The 21,462-nt window shown below is 40.2% G+C and overlaps 1 protein-coding gene across 1 annotated transcript in view; it reads right to left on the bottom strand.

Moving 5' to 3' along the window:
* Positions 1-21,462, bottom strand: part of pou6f2 (POU class 6 homeobox 2) — a 197,291-nt gene that overhangs the window by 14,527 nt on the left and 161,302 nt on the right. The window contains exons 7-8 of the mRNA XM_017709204.2: positions 17,573-17,782; positions 7,158-7,314 (exon numbers count right to left, since the gene is read on the bottom strand). Coding sequence (XP_017564693.1) covers positions 7,158-7,314; positions 17,573-17,782 — 367 coding nt within the window. The remainder of the gene's footprint in view (positions 1-7,157; positions 7,315-17,572; positions 17,783-21,462) is intronic.

Here is a 21,462-nt window from a genome sequence, read left to right as displayed (position 1 = left end):
ATTTCGGTATCAAAGTGCCTCCTGGTCAGTAATAAGTGATTTTTTTGCTGTGCATCGCTGGCCCTTGCCCTGGCATCCTGCTTATGAGGGAAAAAGTTTGGCAGATTAAATAATGCATGCTGGTCATTATCAATAAATTATTAACAGAGGCCTCCAGGCGTATCGAAGGTAAAACCTACTGAACCGGCTCCCTTGTCATCCCTCATAAGTAAATGTGATCTTCAAAAGTGGAGTCGCGCTTGCATCCGCCCTGTGCTCATGTTTAACACAGCGTTTAAAGGTGAGGTGCTGAACGGCTCGGAGTCAGCCAGACAAAAGAAGGTGTCGCAGAACCAGAACGGCACATCAAACGTTTCATTTTGTTAAAAAAAGGTCTTTTAAAAATACCGTATGACTAAAAAGTTTTTGTTTCTCAACAGCCTCATAGGCCTACATTGGTTTCCAGCTGGGTTGTCAGATTTACAAACTGAAAACATGTCGAAATTAAACACACACTGCAAAAATGTTGCCGTGTGGAGTAAAATGATCTTAAATCTAGTTAGTAAATCTAAGATTTCTCCTGTGATTGCTGTGAGCTTATTTTAAGATTGTTTAACTTATTTACCAACACTTTTAACTTGTTTCAAGTGGTTTTATTAAGTATAATGATCTCATTATGTTGGCAGACACTTTGGCGTGTTGTGAGAAAAGAGCTTGAAACCAGCAAAATTAGCATATTAGGATAGTGAGATAATTTTACTTCATGAAATTACTTAAAACAAGTAAGTAAAAACTAGAAATTCTTATAATGAGTGCAAACCAAATCAAAATGGGGAAATATTAGACGTCGACTAGATTTTTACTTATAATGGGCAAAAAATTGAACGAATTTTGAAAAAAGTGAATGAATATGTTTTACGCTGAGCCAAAGAGAATTCCAGTTCAGTAAAACGGATGGTTGATGATATTATTCCAATGAAGCAATGGAATAATAACTGAAATTGCACTGAAATATTCAACGTTGCTCCATCAGCAGCTGAATTTTATGTTGATTATGTTGATGTAAGCTTTGGGTAAAATATTTAAAGCTGTTTCTGCCATTTTGCTTTTCTATTTAGTTGTATTTACATAATCATTTACATAATCATTTACATAGTTACAAGGTTGAGATGTGCTGTCTGCACTTCCAATTTCTTTCTACTCATTTTAATGACAAAAAGAAAAGATAACAACATGGCTTTAGTGGGTAAAAAGACCTTTCAGGGGTTAAATAATTATAAAATATGCTAAAGCCTGAGTAGACTGATAAATCAATGTGATCGGTTATTAATCTCAGCGTTCCTGAGCTCTGCTAAAGCCTGAGTAGACTGATAAATCAATGTGATCAGTTATTAATCTCAGTGTTACTGAGCTCTGCTGAAGCCTGAGTAGACTGATAAATCAATGTGATCAGTTATTAATCTCAGTGTTACTGAGCTCTGCTAAAGCCTGAGTAGACTGATAAATCAATGTGATCGGTTATTAATCTCAGTGTTACTGAGCTCTGCTAAAGCCTGAGTAGACTGATAAATCAATGTGATCAGTTATTAATCTCAGTGTTACTGAGCTCTGCTGAAGCCTGAGTAGACTGATAAATCAATGTGATCAGTTATTAATCTCAGCGTTACTGAGCTCTGCTGAAGCCTGAGTAGACTGATAAATCAATGTGATCAGTTATTAATCTCAGTGTTACTGAGCTCTGCTAAAGTCTGAGTAGACTGATAAATCAATGTGATCAGTTATTAATCTCAGCGTTACTGAGCTCTGCTAAAGCCTGAGTAGACTGATCAATCAATGTGATCGGTTATTAATCTCAGCGTTACTGAGCTCTGCTAAAGCCTGAGTAGACTGATAAATCAATGTGATCGGTTATTAATCTCAGCGTTACTGAGCTCTGCTAAAGCCTGAGTAGACTGATAAATCAATGTGATCAGTTATTAATCTCAGTGTTACTGAGCTCTGCTAAAGCCTGAGTAGACTGATAAATCAATGTGATCAGTTATTAATCTCAGCGTTACTGAGCTCTGCTAAAGCCTGAGTAGACTGATAAATCAATGTGATCAGTTATTAATCTCAGCATTACTGAGCTCTGCTAAAGCCTGAGTAGACTGATAAATCAATGTGATCAGTTATTAATCTCAGTGTTACTGAGCTCTGCTAAAGTCTGAGTAGACTGATAAATCAATGTGATCGGTTATTAATCTCAGTGTTACTGAGCTCTGCTAAAGCCTGAGTAGACTGATAAATCAATGTGATCAGTTATTAATCTCAGCGTTACTGAGCTCTGCTAAAGTCTGCGTAGACTGATAAATCAATGTGATCAGTTATTAATCTCAGCGTTACTGAGCTCTGCTAAAGTCTGAGTAGACTGATAAATCAATGTGATCAGTTATTAATCTCAGCGTTACTGAGCTCTGCTAAAGTCTGAGTAGACTGATAAATCAATGTGATCAGTTATTAATCTCAGTGTTACTGAGCTCTGCTAAAGCCTGAGTAGACTGATAAATCAATGTGATCAGTTATTAATCTCAGTGTTACTGAGCTCTGCTAAAGCCTGAGTAGACTGATAAATCAATGTGATCAGTTATTAATCTCAGCGTTACTGAGCTCTGCTAAAGCCTGAGTAGACTGATAAATCAATGTGATCAGTTATTAATCTCAGCGTTACTGAGCTCTGCTAAAGCCTGAGTAGACTGATAAATCAATGTGATCAGTTATTAATCTCAGCGTTACTGAGCTCTGCTAAAGCCTGAGTAGACTGATAAATCAATGTGATCGGTTATTAATCTCAGCGTTACTGAGCTCTGCTAAAGCCTGAGTAGACTGATAAATCAATGTGATCAGTTATTAATCTCAGCGTTACTGAGCTCTGCTAAAGCCTGAGTAGACTGATAAATCAATGTGATCAGTTATTAATCTCAGTGTTACTGAGCTCTGCTAAAGTCTGAGTAGACTGATAAATCAATGTGATCGGTTATTAATCTCAGCGTTACTGAGCTCTGCTAAAGTCTGAGTAGACTGATAAATCAATGTGATCGGTTATTAATCTCAGCGTTACTGAGCTCTGCTAAAGCCTGAGTAGACTGATAAATCAATGTGATCGGTTATTAATCTCAGCGTTACTGAGCTCTGCTAAAGCCTGAGTAGACTGATAAATCAATGTGATCAGTTATTAATCTCAGTGTTACTGAGCTCTGCTAAAGTCTGAGTAGACTGATAAATCAATGTGATCGGTTATTAATCTCAGTGTTACTGAGCTCTGCTAAAGCCTGAGTAGACTGATAAATCAATGTGATCAGTTATTAATCTCAGTGTTACTGAGCTCTGCTAAAGTCTGAGTAGACTGATAAATCAATGTGATCAGTTATTAATCTCAGCGTTACTGAGCTCTGCTAAAGCCTGAGTAGACTGATAAATCAATGCGATCGGTTATTAATCTCAGCGTTACTGAGCTCTGCTAAAGCCTGAGTAGAGTGATAAATCAATGTGATCGGTTATTAATCTCAGCGTTACTGAGCTCTGCTAAAGCCTGAGTAGACTGATAAATCAATGTGATCGGTTATTAATCTCAGTGTTACTGAGCTCTGCTAAAGCCTGAGTAGACTGATAAATCAATGTGATCGGTTATTAATCTCAGCATTACTGAGCTCTGCTAAAGCCTGAGTAGACTGATAAATCAATGTGATCGGTTATTAATCTCAGTGTTACTGAGCTCTGCTAAAGCCTGAGTAGAGTGATAAATCAATGTGATCGGTTATTAATCTCAGCGTTACTGAGCTCTGCTAAAGCCTGAGTAGACTGATAAATCAATGTGATCGGTTATTAATCTCAGTGTTACTGAGCTCTGCTAAAGCCTGAGTAGACTGATAAATCAATGTGATCGGTTATTAATCTCAGCGTTACTGAGCTCTGCTAAAGTCTGAGTAGACTGATAAATCAATGTGATCAGTTATTAATCTCAGCGTTACTGAGCTCTGCTAAAGCCTGAGTAGACTGATAAATCAATGTGATCAGTTATTAATTTCAGTGTTACTGAGCTCTGCTAAAGCCTGAGTAGACTGATAAATCAATGTGATCAGTTATTAATCTCAGCGTTACTGAGCTCTGCTAAAGTCTGAGTAGACTGATAAATCAATGTGATCGGTTATTAATCTCAGCGTTACTGAGCTCTGCTAAAGCCTGAGTAGACTGATAAATCAATGTGATCGGTTATTAATCTCAGCGTTACTGAGCTCTGCTAAAGTCTGAGTAGACTGATAAATCAATGTGATCAGTTATTAATCTCAGTGTTACTGAGCTCTGCTGAAGCCTGAGTAGACTGATAAATCAATGTGATCGGTTATTAATCTCAGCGTTACTGAGCTCTGCTAAAGTCTGAGTAGACTGATAAATCAATGTGATCAGTTATTAATCTCAGTGTTACTGAGCTCTGCTAAAGCCTGAGTAGACTGATAAATCAATGTGATCAGTTATTAATCTCAGTGTTACTGAGCTCTGCTAAAGCCTGAGTAGACTGATAAATCAATGTGATCGGTTATTAATCTCAGCGTTACTGAGCTCTGCTAAAGTCTGAGTAGACTGATAAATCAATGTGATCAGTTATTAATCTCAGTGTTACTGAGCTCTGCTAAAGCCTGAGTAGACTGATAAATCAATGTGATCAGTTATTAATCTCAGCGTTACTGAGCTCTGCTAAAGCCTGAGTAGACTGATAAATCAATGTGATCAGTTATTAATTTCAGTGTTACTGAGCTCTGCTAAAGCCTGAGTAGACTGATAAATCAATGTGATCAGTTATTAATCTCAGCGTTACTGAGCTCTGCTAAAGTCTGAGTAGACTGATAAATCAATGTGATCGGTTATTAATCTCAGCGTTACTGAGCTCTGCTAAAGCCTGATTAGACTGATAAATCAATGTGATCAGTTATTAATCTCAGCGTTACTGAGCTCTGCTAAAGCCTGAGTAGACTGATAAATCAATGTGATCAGTTATTAATCTCAGTGTTACTGAGCTCTTCTAAAGTCTGAGTAGACTGATAAATCAATGTGATCGGTTATTAATCTCAGTGTTACTGAGCTCTTCTAAAGCCTGAGTAGACTGATAAATCAATGTGATCGGTTATTAATCTCAGTGTTACTGAGCTCTTCTAAAGCCTGAGTAGACTGATAAATCAATGTGATCAGTTATTAATCTCAGTGTTACTGAGCTCTGCTAAAGCCTGAGTAGACTGATAAATCAATGTGATCGGTTATTAATCTCAGCGTTACTGAGCTCTGCTAAAGTCTGAGTAGACTGATAAATCAATGTGATCAGTTATTAATCTCAGTGTTACTGAGCTCTGCTAAAGTCTGAGTAGACTGATAAATCAATGTGATCAGTTATTAATCTCAGTGTTACTGAGCTCTGCTAAAGTCTGAGTAGACTGATAAATCAATGTGATCAGTTATTAATCTCAGCGTTACTGAGCTCTGCTAAAGCCTGAGTAGACTGATAAATCAATGTGATCAGTTATTAATCTCAGTGTTACTGAGCTCTGCTAAAGCCTGAGTAGACTGATAAATCAATGTGATCAGTTATTAATCTCAGTGTTACTGAGCTCTGCTAAAGTCTGAGTAGACTGATAAATCAATGTGATCAGTTATTAATCTCAGCGTTACTGAGCTCTGCTAAAGCCTGAGTAGACTGATAAATCAATGTGATCAGTTATTAATCTCAGTGTTACTGAGCTCTTCTAAAGCCTGAGTAGACTGATAAATCAATGTGATCAGTTATTAATCTCAGCGTTACTGAGCTCTTCCGTTTGTAAGAGTGAATTAAGTTTTTGTTCCTATGTACCTCATCAGTATGTAATATAAACGTATTGTAATGGAAGATGTTACTGAAGACATTGAGGACAGTGTATTCTAATAATACATCTGCAAGATATAAAAACAGATCTCTTTACAAACTTAATCTCACAGTAAGACAACACCTCCCCAAAAGTACAGTACCAATGTGCGCCTCTTCCTTCGACCTGTGGCCACAGCTCTTTAAAACCTCCCAAACAATATTTTTTAAAAACCCAGCACATTCAGTTATTATTTTAAATGATTATGAATGAAAAAAACAAATTAAAAAACAAACAAAAATGGCCACGAATGTACGTACGGTCTTCCTGTATGGCTATGGATTTGTTTTCTTGTCCTTTTTGAGCTGCGTGCAAAGTCTGGGATTGGACTTCTTCTTCCAGCCAAGCAAGAAACATTCAGGCTTTTGTGGCTGCGGGTCACTTTGATTTTTTCCCCTCCATTCAAAGCCGTGTTGTGCGGAGTTAGTGTTAGCCAAGGACATTGCGACAAACACAGTGTGGCATAGAAAACTGCACCCTGGCGGCAAATTGACAAAATGAATGGAGAATGCCAGAGGTATTATGTACATGTTGACACAGAAGAAGGAGGAAAAAAAAGAAATATGAATCAGTCCATTGGTCGTGTTCACAACAAGTTGATCAATGGCAACTTCCCTTTTATTGAATTCAAAACTCCATAGCAGATGCCTTTGAAATGGGTTTAGGGCAATTGCCTGTGACAAATGAGAATTTATCTAAGTAAAGCAGTTTTTAAAGGGACGCCGCGGCTGTGACAGGCAGCCGAGAGTGATTTATATGTGGCGGTAGCCGAGGCTAAGCAACTCCACACAGCCTCTCTGTTCGTGAAGCGTACAGTTTTTTAATAGTGTACTGAAGAAGAAGAAGAAGAAAAAAACACTAAGAACTGTTCGGCTGCTGACGAAGAGACGAAGAAACACCGGTGGAGTTTGCAGTGCTGGGACATGCAGACGGCAGAAAGAAGTAGAAGAGCCAGGCTCAAAAGGAGCGATGTTCTTTGTTTTGTGGGCTGACCAGAGCTTTGTGCTTGGACCCGTGATGTTGCGCTGTGACCCCTGTTCACTTTAGTGTTTTCATACCATTATTTCCTTTTAAACCTCTCAAGTGCATGCCAGAGCCAGCCATACTGCGATAACCACCACTTCACTAACCTGTAATTTTACAGGTGCGTACGAGAGAATGAGTGCGACTACAAAGTGCCGGCGTCCATAAATGTGGCCACATGTAGTGTAGTGTAGCGTAGTGTGGTGCAGTGTTGCTGTGGTTACTCACTGCTAACCAGCTGTCCCACGCTGAGAGCTGAGGACGAGGATGATGATGTTGAGGAGGACGAAGAGGCCTGGCGCAGAGGGCTCTGGCTGTGGGGCATTCTCAGCAGTCCTGGCTGAGACACTGGGGGAGTCGGCTGGGCCTGGGGGGCCTGGGGCAGCTGTGGACACACAAAAGATGAAGAAGGAATTATTACTGTTATTCCACATCAGGGCATCGCTGCGGTCCGAGGCTCCATCATTTCTGCAGGGTGTTTACTGCTTTACTTCCGTCCTCACACTTTGCTCACCTGCACTTATATTTATACTTATTATATTTATTTACCTTTAATTTCATTTTTACCGGAGTTTTATCGCCTGCGTTCTTCTCGGTTTTATTCCAGTAACCCAGACTGCACTCTAAAAAAAAAAAAAGTTCTTCAAAGGTTCTTCAGTAAAAGAAATGATTCTACGTAGAACACTCAAAAAACAATTGCCTGGTTCAACGGTCTTTGCACAGCAAAACGGTTCTTCAGATTGTTGGAGAATGTGCTGTAGTAATAATTGGTGCTATATAGAACCATTTTCAAATAGGTTCTATATGGAACCATACATCATGCGTCCTCCATCAATCCGAAGAACCATTTCACCATGCAAAGAACCATTTAAGGTGCAGTCGTGGGCTGGAGGTTAGGGATCTGGCCCTGTGACCGGAAGGTTGCCCAGAGCTGACAGTCCATGACTGAGGTGTCCTAGAGCAAGGCACCTAACCCCCTAACCTGCGGATAGGGCCGCCCACCGCTCCGGGCAAGTGTGCTCACTGCCCCCTAGTGTGCGTGTGTGCTCACTAGTGTGTATGTGGCATTTCACTGCACTAATGGGTTAGATGCAGAGGTGAAATATCTTCGTTGTGGGACTAATAAGAGTCTAAAGCATGAAACGGTTCCTTTTGACATTGTAACAATAGGTAATAATCGATGTTATACACAGAATCATTTTCTGGTTCCATATGGAACCATACATAATGCGTTCTCCATCAATCTGAAGAACCATGCATGCATGAAATGGTTCATGCACTGCATGTACATGCTGTACATGTAAGCTGTATAATTACACAGAGTTATGAGTAAAACCAAATGTAGTTGGTTAGTGTAGTGGTTAACATCTCTGCGCTGGAGGCTGGGGTTCAATCCCCACCAGGGCAAACACCCTACACTATACCAATAAGAGTCCTTGGGCAAGACTCCTAACACTGCCTTCGCCTACTACGCTGTAGACTGGGGTTCAATCCCCACCAGGGCAAACACCCTACACTATACCAATAAGAGTCCTTGGGCAAGACTCCCAACACCGCCTTCGCCTCCCTGTGTAAAATTATCAAATTGTAAATCGCTCTGGATTAGAGCGTCAGCAAAATGCCGTAAATGTAAATCAAATAAAGCTTCTGTTTTTTTATTAAACATTTTTTTATTTAAAACAAACTTTTTAAGCAACAAACATTCCTCTAAACATGTTTTAATACACCGTGTGTTGTTTCTGTAAGACCCACGACTTCGTGGTCTACATATATTAGCAGGAAAATGTGCCCAGTTCATATTGTTTGTTCTGGCATAAACATAACTGTGAACGCTGACAACCCTCGGCTTCACAGTCCTATAGGACTTACCTGTGGTCAGCTCAAATAACTGCAGTCATATGAGTGGATAATATGGGTAACAGGCCCGTTTATTAGTTCATGTAATAAGTCATAAGGTGTTAAAATAATATGATTACCTTTAATCCCTTAACACTCCAGGTTTATGTCATATAAAGGCTTATTATTTAGTAACTACACGACCTTCAGTGCAAACTAATGGAGTTATTTTAACACTTTGGCCTGTTAAGTGATTAAACTGCCAGGACCAGGATGTGGGTGCACACTTCGATGCCTCACTCTCGTAAGTACATGCCTTGCATATCAGTTTTAGAGCAGTTACCAAAGAATTCAAAGCAGTTCCTGATTAAAACGTAACTGTAATGCCTAAAGACTGCGCGCATTTTAAGGGGTCAACACTGAACAGCAGGGTTTGAATAAATGTCTGCAGCAAATAGAAATTCATGTGTGATGCCATTGCAGTATTTCACACAGTGCCATCTGAGGGGTGGCAGGTCATGAACATGCAGTTGTGGTTCTTGGCCTCGCAGAGAATTTTCCAGATTCCCTCACACTTTTAACAACTCCGTGCACCCTAGAGGGTGAAATACCTAAAATCCTTGTGAAAGAACACTGATTTAAAGAGCTGGACAATTTGTCCTGACCGCTTCGAGTTCATAAAGGTCTCCTTTTATATACACGCGTGACGTGTCACCTCTTTTAAAACGTTTTGTGCTGTCAGACTTAAATAAGGTAAAACATTAAGTGTCTCGTCTTTTGATTTGCTTGAATACAGGTCAAAGTGGATGTTCAAACCATTGCTTTCTGTTTCTTACTATTATTTTTATTTTTATTATATTTATTTATTTATTCTTTGTATTTGATCTACTGTCCCAACTTTAATTTTTCTCCCAATTCCGTCACATCCAATCCATCCACTAGTTAGGACTTAACACCAGCGTTAAGAGGGCGAAGGCAAACACAGGCTTCCTCCCAGTCCTGTGAAGCCCCACCAGAGAACCTGTAGAGAGGAGAATTCCCACTCTGCAATGTCTTCCGGGTTTTTCAAACACTAGAGGGCGCTCCTGAGCGAGTCCATAATGAATGGGATGATATGGAGCATTTGAGGAAGATCATAGTTTATAAATGCTTAAATGTTTTTAATGTAAAAGAATAAAATCATGAACACGGAACAGCATAAAACACTTTAACACCGCTGTTATATTTAAGAGCTTTTAAACTTGAGTTACAGGAGTTTAAAACGGCGCCTCATCCTACCCACTCAGCGAGAACGAGGCCAACTTTGCTCACTTGGACTCCCGGCCTCGGATGGTTGTAGCATCACCAGAGATCAAACGCCGGATCTGTTGATGAGAGGGCCAACGTTTAGACAGTCGCGACACTCAGGAGCCCCCATCTGTTTCCGGAATTGAGTTTGAGCTCGTCAGGTTGAGCGACTCTTACCAACAAAGAGCACAGAGTCTTTTCCCATGCGTTAAGTTCATCACTGCAAACCAACAAGTACGAGTACATCAGTGTCAATCATCATCATCATCATCATCATCATCATTATCTGTTTAGTCCAGACAGGGTCGCCACAGCAGGTGGGAGAGCAGAGAATCCTAGTCAACCCTGTCCCCCCAACTCCCTCCACCTCATTCCCGGGGACCCCAAGCCGCTCCCAGGCCAACTTGGAGATATGATCCCCCCCAGTGGGTCCTAGGACGACCCCGGAGTCCCATCCCAGTAGGCTGTGCCTGGTACACCCCCACCGGGAGGCTGATCCAGAAGCCCTGAACTTCCTCAGCTGGCTCCTCTCAATGCGGAGGAGTAGCGGCTCTGCTCCAAGCTCCTGCTGGATGGCCGAGCTCCTCACCATGTCAGTAGAGTGTAGCCCGCCACCCTGCGGAGACGCTCATTTCCGCTGCTTGTATTCGCGATCTCGTTCTGTCGGTCATTACCCACAGCTCATGACCACAGGTGAGGGTCGGGATGTAGACTGACCGGTAAACCCGAGAGCAGTGCCATCCAGTTCCATGTTGGGGGGGGGAAACATTTGGCAAAACTGGACGATAATAAACATTAGTTTGGAAAATGATATAATTTTCAAACATTTGAGAAACTTTAAAACGCCACTGTGTCCTGAGGTGTACCCCAGACAGGCCAGAGCGTGGGACAGACAGTCTCCGCCACCGTGAGCAGTTAAGACAGAGGTTTGGACTGGACGAGTTGCCACTTCTAGTGTTTCTCTTTCTACACAATTTCTCCTTGAACACTCCTGTCACATGCTTTCAAGCACACGTAAAGGAAAACGCGGCACAATGACAACGTGGGGATATTCGGAATCCTTAACATGAAATCGCAAACGCACCGCTTTAGCGAAAGCAGCAATCACAGCCCCAGCAGAGCCGTACGGGCCGTCATTAGGAGCAATGTGGCATGAGCTTAAAACTGTATATTTTCATGTTTTATGCACGATTGAGCTGCTTTTACAAGATCAAGACAGTGCGTCTCCTCTTGGCAAGAAAGGCCTCGTTGTCAATCTAAAAGTAGGTTAGATTCTTTATGCTATTCCCTCGCGCTATTAATTATACTCTCCAGAGTGTGTGTGTGTTAGGGTGTTTGTTTGGGGTGGCGAGAGGCGTCAAAAGAAGTGTTGCACACACTGTCAGAGCTGTCGGCGGCTGCCGGAGGAATTATCCGGAATCTCGGCGGCTCCGGGCTGCTTGACAGCCGTAAATTATCGGATGGCAGAGATTGTTCGCGAGTTATTTGGAAGACGCAGACGACAACCATAAACATTATTACAAATGCATTAATGTGCTCGCAAGGGTGATCAGACACAGCGGGAAAATGACACGGGACACCTCCCGAAAGAAAATGAGGTCAACCTGCGTTCGGTTCTTCCTTTTTTTCCAATTCATTGACCGTAAAGCGGTGTGGGGAATAGGGAGCAGGACTATATATCTGCAGTGATGAAACAAAGGCCTGCGCTTGCAGTCTTCCTTTGTCCTGTTCCTGCCCATTTGTTTTGACCTGAACAATGCGGTTAATGAACAATAGCAGTGTGTTTGTTGGGAGGCGGGCTGGAAGTTTTGTTCCGCACTCCTCTCTGCAGGGGTTCCGATGAATGAGCGCCTTTTACTGACTCTGAGAGGGCTTCTGACAGGAATCACACACACACCACCGTCACACACACACACATCCAACTTGTGGTTATACAGAGCACTGTCCACTTTACACACATGACCACTTACGTTCCTTATATCTTAAACACAAAGAATTCTCTCTCTTCCTCTACAAAGACATCTCTGTATTCATACAGAACATCTGCATGACAGAATACTAGTATTGCAGTTATATTTATATATATATATCGAGATCGCGCAACATATTAGAACATGGGGAACCCTTAAGGCACTCGGGGCCTTCAGAAAAATCATACATAAATAAAGAAAGAATTGCATTAATGCTCTTATTTCGTTGTTGAATTCTGCTAGGAAACAAAATCTTGAATTTTTTTTTCCACTGTGGTATCTAGATAGAGCCAAGCTAGCGCTCCCATTGGCTGGGCCTTCAGGAGCTGAACAGAAGGCCTAAGACAGCAGAACCAAGCAACCACATTGGTGGAGCCAATATCATAAAAAAACACCCCTGCTGTGAAGAAGGCCATTGTGAAACTGCAGCACACATAAAACACATCCCCACTGTCCAAAATAAAACAAAATAATAAATAAATAAATAACCCCAGGCATCTCATTTATTTTTTCTATATTATATTTTTCTACAACATTTGAACACAGGTGTCCTTTACACGGAGTGAAAACTGCATGGCAAAAGGACCAATAGAAACGCTTCAAATGATCTGGAACAAATATTTTTACCTTTACTTGCATTAAAAGTTGGAATGTTTTGCTGTTCTCCTATAAAGTTCCCCATAGAAGACCCCTTTTTGGCGCCATATATAAAACCCTATTCAAAAAGGTTCTATATGCAAGCATCTACAACACATTCTTCATCAATCTGAAGAACGCTTTTGTGATGCAAAGAAGCCTTTAATCGTTGAAATGGTTCTTTAAGGACCATTTTCTTCACTAAAGAACCCTTAAAGAACAATCTTTTTAAAGAGCGTACAGAATATCTAGTGTTTTCCAGCTGTCTGAAGCCGTCAGCGCTGAGGGGATCAACACTGATCGTCTGCACATTTACGCACTAAACGTCCAACATATCACAGGAATCCAAGGGAAAAACTCCCCATATTAACTTCATTTACATATTTGTTTAATGATTCGTTATTAAGACCGTTAAAAGCTTAATGTCTTGCTATTTTGGGCTTGGCCCATTATTTTCCCAGGAATGCATACTCAATATTCTATATAAATTCATCATCATCATCTTCGATTAACCGCTTAGTCCAGATAGGGTCGCGGTATATTAATATCTATATTAATTGTGAAATCTTATTCTCTGTTTATTTTGCTCATGCACTGCAAACAATGGTCTATTGTCAAGTGAAATGATCTTAAATCTAGTTGATATATCAAGCATTTGCGATCGTGAGATGGTTGTGCACTTATTATAAGATTATCGGGCTTATTTAAAGATTTTTACTTGTTTTAGGTTATTTGTTATAGTGTTATAATAACATTATCTCACTAGACTGGCAGATCATTTTGCTGATTTCAGCCACAATTATCTGCCAGTACAGTGAGATAATTCCACTTAAATATATTAAATCACTTAAATCGTCTAGAAATAAGTTAAATAATCTCACATTAAGTTGACAACAATCTCAACAGGACACATATTGGATGTCATGAGTATATTTCAGAACATTTGACTTGAATGGACACCATTTTTTGCAGCGTGGGTTATTGTTTGCTATCCGGTGTGGGCCGGAGGAGGATGGGCTCCTCTGCGGAGTCTTTGTTCCTCTCAAGGTATCGTTCTCTTGCTCCCAGGGGTGTTTTTCCTGCTACCGCCACCCTTCGGGGCTTTGACTTGGGGCTTTGGAGCTGCTGTAAAAAATGCGGGATAAATAAACTTTGACTTGCCTGTATTTACAGCTTTACCACACACTCTCCTCACACAGGCCTGTTCTCTCTCACACCTTACTACACAACACAGACACACACCAACAGGCAGCCCCCGCGCACTGACACACACACACACACACACACACACATATAAACCCACACAAACTTCCTGCAGCTTATTATCAGCTGAGAAAGACTGAAGCTTTGGTTTCTGTCAACACAGAAATGCTCGCTCTCTCTCTCTGTAATCCTAACTAGCCGTGTCAGGAGTGTTCCTCTGAAGGGAAACACTGAGACAATGAGATTTTACTTTTGTGTGCTACGCTGCTCCGCTGCTTCTTAAGTCAGTAAGGAAGCGAAGGAGATAAAATAAACCTTTTCATGTCGAGCAGAGTGTGGGAACAGGAGAGCGAGGCAGAGACTGCGCGTGTGGAATACGACTCCGACTAGCTTGGCTTATGAATGCAGATGGATTGGCTTGCATGCGCGTACGACCTCATTATACTTTACATTTATTTCGTGGATATACGCAGTAATAGGTCTAAAAGCACCTTTATTCATTTCTCACAACTACTTCAGCCTGTTCGCAAGGCACATCTCCTTTCTTATGGTGTAGTATAATGTATATGTGATATTACAGGTGTTATAATAACACGAATGTCAGTCCTTTTGGACGCTGCTGCAAAGTTGCACTGCAGAGTGAAACAGTTCCTTTTCGTCAGTAATGTATGCATCAGGAAGCAGGTTTCAGTCCGGCTCTGCACAGGAGAATAAAAGACGTCTGGTCACAGAAATAATTTCGGAGAAATATGAGAACCCCTCAATGCCGAGCAGCTTGGTGTTGTACTATGGCAGAAGAGCACCGAGGGACACATCTCAGGACATGTCCGTTAATCGGCGGGAGACCTCTTTACGTCTGTTTACTGTCTAATCACTGCTATATAAATATATATATATATATATTTTATGACTGTTGTCAGAGGAAAAACCTTTATCTCCAAAACGGTAACTTTACAGGAGAAGGAAAAAACCTACTTTATTTCAATGTAAGTCAATGGAACCAGAATTTTTTCCAACTCATTTTGGGCCGTTTCTCTTGGTCCATTCACCATGAAACTTACACACAATGTAAAGGGCGACAGTCAATTTCAAATTATGTCAAAAACTGAAAAACACAGAAAATGGAGATACGAAGTTTAAATATAAAAACACTGGAGTTAATTCAAACAGTCAGTTAATGTGACAAAAATCTGTGCTTAACCCCTTGACAACATCTTAATCGAAGTTCAAATAACAAAAAATCTGAAGGCAGTCCAGACACTTAATTTTCAATTTAAAATCTCAAATTTTTGTTTCAGATTTTTTTTTTCTTTGAATTATTTATGATCCATCATATGACCTTATTCCATTCATAGTTACTTATGTGCCAGATGTATTTCCACTGTGACGGATCTCATTTCTTGTTACTCAATACAATGTTTATTCAGCAAAAATGCCCCTCAAGCGCGGCTACAAACTTTTATCTGCATTTGGGTCATTTTATTCCATGTTTGCTGTTTCAAGCCTTTTTTTTTTTATTTAACATCAAAATAACAAAAAATAAATAAGATAAATAAAAAGACGACCTGACAAAAACGGGAGCGCATGATCTGACTGATATGATATGATGATATGACTTTATTCTATCCACAGTTATACTGTTTATTCAACAAACGCATCTCTATTGTCATTTATGCAATTTCTCACGTTGCCATAAAATATTTATTCAGCGGAAAAGTCCCCCCTCCAGCGAGGGTGCAAACATTTATCTGAATTTTGGCAGGTCGTTGATATTCATCGTCAGCGTCAACTCGGAATAACATTAATGAAACACACCTGAAAGAGTGCAGTGATGTGCCGCGGCTGTGTTTAGTAGTCTTTCTTCAGAAATGCCCACTTTAACTATTTTTGTCTGCCGTTTTAAATAGACTGTATTAGCGTAACCCTTTGAGAAGCCCTGGACTGTTGTACTGTGTGCCGGCAGTGATTTATCTGTGATTTAACGTATGTAACCAGGTTATGTTTAACAATAACTCGCATAACAAACTCCAGTAGAGTCTGGCTGCAGACCTGCACTCCCAGCACCAGTGACGCCACGTGCACATGCACTCTCTGCCACAGTGGCAGAAGCCGGTAACGTCTGGCTTCTACTGCTTAACGACATCATCACTTCATCCGTTTTCCGTCCGTAACTCGGCTAGAGAGTTAGACTTAATGTACCTCCCTGTTGAAAAATATCATAGAACCCATTAAAAGTGTCTGTTGGTTCCTGGAGGTTTTCAGGAGTTTAATCAGATGTTTCCTAATGGCCTTTAGTGGCAACCATCAAGCCAATTCCCATTAGGAAGCAAAACCATCAGGTTTTATTTCTATCTGTCCTGCAATCACAGTTATGTTGTGACAATGTAGTGCTTTGGTGGCCACAGCGGCGTCGGCTGGTGCTTTTCTACACTGTCACAACGTTGAAATGTACACAAACGTTGTCTGACAACATTTCTAGGATGTTGTAATAATCGGTACTACGTTGACTGTACATCGTCATAACCTCTTAGAACCCTTAATGAGCTCTATCTTAATCAATATTACGGTTTTTGATAACCGGCTCTAATCGTGTTCAGCTTGGCTTTCATTCGTTTCAGTAGCCTTTTTGTTTTTTCCCATTGGAAACCCGTTATGTCTGATCGTCGTGGCAGATTTTATTTAGAAAGTTTCCATATTTAATAACTTTATTATCACTATGGCAACGTTAATGTATGATCAGTGTAGCTCGTGTTGCCCAGCAGTTCGTGTTTCGCTGTTTTTCCTCCACTGTGGTGGCGGAGCAGCCCTGACGGCATCAATAGGCTGGCGGTGCCTGTCAGGCTGAGAGTGCACGGCTGCAGCCAGACCTTCTCAACTCTGACAACACTTTTGTTTAGATGACACTATTTGCCCACTGTGAGATGCTAAATCAGCACTTTTACACTGTACACTCAGCCAAAACCGCACGATTATACACAGCACGCTTTAATATTTCAGTCCTCAAATCCAAATAAACGGCGCTGAGATGAGGTCATTCATGTTTGGGGATAAATAAGGCCCATTTGAAGATCCACACCCATTTCTGCAGACGTAAAATGTTCTTCAAGGGTTCTTTAGGAAAGAAAAAGGGCCTATATGGAACCATGAACACTCAAACAACACTTTGCATGATTAGCGAGTTCTTTGCATCCTGAAGAAGTTCTTCAGATTGTTGGAGAATGTGTGTCGCATGGTTCTATCAAGAACCTTTTAGAAAAGGGTTCTATATAGCACCAAAAAGGGTATGGTAACAAGCATGGTAATAACATCAAGACCCTTTTTGGTGCTAAATAGAACCATTTTCAAAGAGGTTCTATATAGAACCATATAAAACCCATTCTTCAACAATCGTAGGAACCCTTTTGTGAACCCTTTGATCATTGAAATGCCTGCTTTCAGTGTTCACGGTTCTATTCTCTTCACTTAAGAACACTTGTATATAGAACCTTTTTGAAAATGGTTCTATGTAGCACCAAAAAGGGTTCTGCTGTTGTCACACTGTCAAGTGTGGTGTGCTATATGGAACCCTATACAACACTTTCTCCATCAACCTGAAGAACGACTTCACTGTGCAAATTGTTCTTTGAGGGTTCTTGGCTCTAAACAGAACCACTGACTTTACCAAAGAACCCTTGCAGAACCATCTTTTTAAGTGTTTGTATCAGGCCTCACCTGCTGTCCAGGTTTGATTGGTGACAGCGTGATTCCCTGGGTGTTGATGACGGGCAGAATCTGGTTCCCAATCACCGTGGCGATGATCTGACCTTGCGCATTGGTCAGCAGCTGCGGTGTGATTGGTTGGACTTGTAGTGAAGGAGTCCCGCCGCCAGATTGGTTGGAGGGTCCTGCAGAGTTTGGCATCAGTGGGATTGTCCCAATTATCTAGAAATAAAGAAGGAGAGAGGGAAAAAAATACATTTATCTTGTGAAATGAGATGCGATCGAGATGAAACTAGTGCGAGAAACGCCTGACTAAGCAATTTGAATTATTACTCTGTTAGCCACCTTTTACCCTGTTCTTCAGTGGTCCGGACCCCCATGGACCCTCACAGAGCAGGTACTGTTTGGGTGGTGGATCATTCTCAGCACTGCAGTAACACTGACATGGTGGTGGTGTGTTGCGCTGGTCTGAGTGGATCAGACACAGCAGTGACGCTGGAGTCTTTAATCACTTCAGTGTCTCTGCTGGACTGAGAATAGTCCACCAACCAAAAATATCCAGCCAGCAGCCTCCTGTGACCACTGATGAAGGACTAGAGGATGACCAACACAAACTGTGCAGCAGCAGATGAGCTGTCGTCTCTGACTTCACATCTACAAGGTGGACCAACAAGGTAAGAGTATCTAATAGAGTGGACAGTGAGTGGACACTCCAGCAGCACTGATATGCCTGATCCACTCAGGCCAGATGTAGATGTAAATGTAAAATTAAAGCTCAGTCTCTCCACATCTCGTCTGCCATTATATGTTCTAAAAAAGCCTTGATTTTGCAGTAGACCATGAAGAATTTCATCACGAGAAGCTGAATATCTTTGCTATCACCACGTCAAGTGATCACTGTCCACTCAAGAGGCATTTTAATAGGTGTTCATTTGCTGATAGACTTTAAGTTAAAGCCACTGTTCTGTCATGTCATCATCTACAAAACTTCTAGAAATTTTATGGGAGGTTTTCTGCAGGTTCTATGCAGGTTCATTTCTCGTTCATCAAGCTACAAACAGTGTAAAGTTTCCTTCAAAGGTTCTACAGTGGTTCTAAGGTCTGACTGTGGAGCTTAAATCAGTTCCTCCAGGTGAAAAGTTGGTATTTGTTCCTTTTCATAACCGAATGTTTTAAAGCAGAGCAGTAGAATAAAAGCCTGGAGGCGAGGCGAGCCGGGGTGTGTGGAGTCAGTCCAGCTTAGAACAGATCATTTCAGTGGATTCTGGTTCAGTTATGTTCCCTGACTAAAGGCACTGAGATGAACCCTTTAGGGTTCCACCCCAGTGACAGTTTACTACCTTCATTTCTAAGAGTGTCTAGCAGGTCGCAATACTTTTAACTTTTTTAGTACAGAGTAATTGGTAGTATAACACAATTGTCTCTTTTATCTCGTAACGTCCCTCATTAACAGTCAAAGCAGTGCTTTAAGGTAATAGTTCTTTCACGTTTAAGTCGTGGTGCTGAGACCTTTGTCTGGTGCCCCCCATGTGTTGTATGCACTGCACCCCCCTATAACGTCCCAGAGTCGCGTCTGGTAGTGGATTGAGGATCCGGCCTGGAACGCCTGATTATCCTTCAGAGTGTCTTGAGTGTGGGGAAGGGCAAAGTGGTGCAGCGGTGTAGACACACACACACACACACACACACACACACACACACACTGCCCGCACGCTGACGCTCACTCACATTTACAACACACCTACTAAAGGTCAGATCTGAGTACATTTGTGTTAGCTGGTGCACACCACTGACTCATGTCCATTATAAGACCAGAAGAAATGAGTGTGTGCACCTGTGTGTGTGTGTGTGTGTGTGTGTCTGTCAATAACAGGCTATCTGTTCAGTAGAAGAGCAAAGCTGTCATTTGTGTGTATGTAATTCAGAAAGCTACTAATGTGCCATCCTACAGCACCACCCTGCCCCCATGCACTAACACACACACTTAAACATCTTTATTGCTGCTGTCGGGAACAAAACCAAAACCTTGTATCTCCGTTTTTGTTGTTTTTCAGTTTTTGACATAATTTGAAAACGCCTGTTGTCCTTTGCATTGTTTGTAAATTTCAAGATGAATGGACCAAAAAGAAACGACGAGAATTTCTCAGAAAGACGTCTGGTTCCATTGACTTACATTAAAAGTAAAGTAGGTTTTTTCCTTCTCCTGCAAAGTTACTATTTTGGAGATACGAGGTTTTAATCCGACAACAGCGATATATGTAATATCAGAACATGAGGTCATACAAACGGTCACACCTGTAAATAAATATCACATATATCTAGAACGGCTCATCTCCTAAACTTTACATACTAAATCTAATGTACTAGAACTGATTCCAGGTCTTTTTGGACGCTCTGATTGGTCCATTTACTATTAACTATAAACACTAGGATTCCACATGACCATGAAAAAGTGCTTTATATTAAACTTACAATTACAAGCCCATTTCCAAAAGAGTTTGGACGCTGTGCAAAAAGTAAATAAAAACAAAAAGCAATAATGTGCAGATCATTTAAACTTTATATTCTTTTAAAAATAGGCAAAAATTGACAGCAAATTCTAAATGTTCATGTGTTTTTATAAAAAAAAAACAATAAAAATGTCTCAGTTTCAACATTTGCTTTGTTGTCTTTGTACTATTTTCAATTAAATATAGGGTCTAAATGATTTGCACATCATTGCATTTTGTTTTTATTTACATTTTGCACAGCGTCCCAACTTTTTTGGAAATGGGGTTGTACAATAACTACAAACAGCTTCAGCTGATTCAGAATGCAGCTGCCAGAGTCTCACTAGGAGTAAAGAAAGGAAAGTAATTGTGCATGAAAGTGCAGAGTTTGTGAACTAATTTTCACTTAGAAAATCAACAACAACAAGTAAATTGGCCAGGGCGCCCAAACTTTTGCATTCAACAGTGGTTCGTATAGAACCGTAAACACTGCAAGAGCCATAAATGGTTCTTTGCATGGTTAATTTATTTTCTATGATGGAAAAGCAGGATTTGGATGGCTCTTTAAAGATATACATGGTTCTTTAAACAAAACGCTCCTGATTTAAGTTACAGCACAATATAAACTTTGTGTATAATATAAATTTTTTGCATGCAGGACTGTGTAAAAGTCTGAGGCATCTGAGAAAATAATCTATCAAACATTTACCTGGGAAGTAAGAATGAATTTTTACAGTATATTAGATTATATTAGAGGATGTTAGAGTATATTAGAGTGTATTAGAGTGTATTAGAGTGTATTAGACTATATTAGAGCATAATAGAATATATGAGAGAATGTTAGACTATATTAGAACATATTAGAGTAAATTAAAGTACATTAGAGTTTATTGGAATATACAGAGTATAGTAGAGTAAGTTAGACTATATTAAAGCATTATATTAGACTATATTTGAATATATTAGAATATATTAGATAGGTACTAGAGTATATTGGAATATATACAGTATATTAGAGTGCGTTAGACTACATCAGAGCATATTAGAGTATATTAGAGAATATTAGAGTATATTGGAATAGAGTATATTAGAGTACATTAGACTATATTAAAGCATATCAGATTATATTAGAACACATACGAGTATATAAAAGTATATTAGAACATATTAGAGTATAATAGAACATATCAGAGTATATCAGAGTATATTGGAATATACAGAGTACATTACAGTATATTAGAGTGTATCAGAGTATATTAGAACACAGAGAATATTAGAGTATATTAGAGTATATTAGTGTATCGGAGTATAATAGAGTATATTAGAACAGAGTATATTAGAGTATAGTAGAGTATATTAGTGTATCGGAGTATATTAGAGTATATTAGGACAGAGAATATTAGAGTATATTAG

Source organism: Pygocentrus nattereri, chromosome 24, assembly GCF_015220715.1.
Source record: "Pygocentrus nattereri isolate fPygNat1 chromosome 24, fPygNat1.pri, whole genome shotgun sequence".
Lineage (NCBI taxonomy): Eukaryota > Metazoa > Chordata > Actinopteri > Characiformes > Serrasalmidae > Pygocentrus > Pygocentrus nattereri.
Note: the sequence above shows the minus strand (reverse complement) of the source record. Positions and strands in the feature narration are given on the sequence as shown.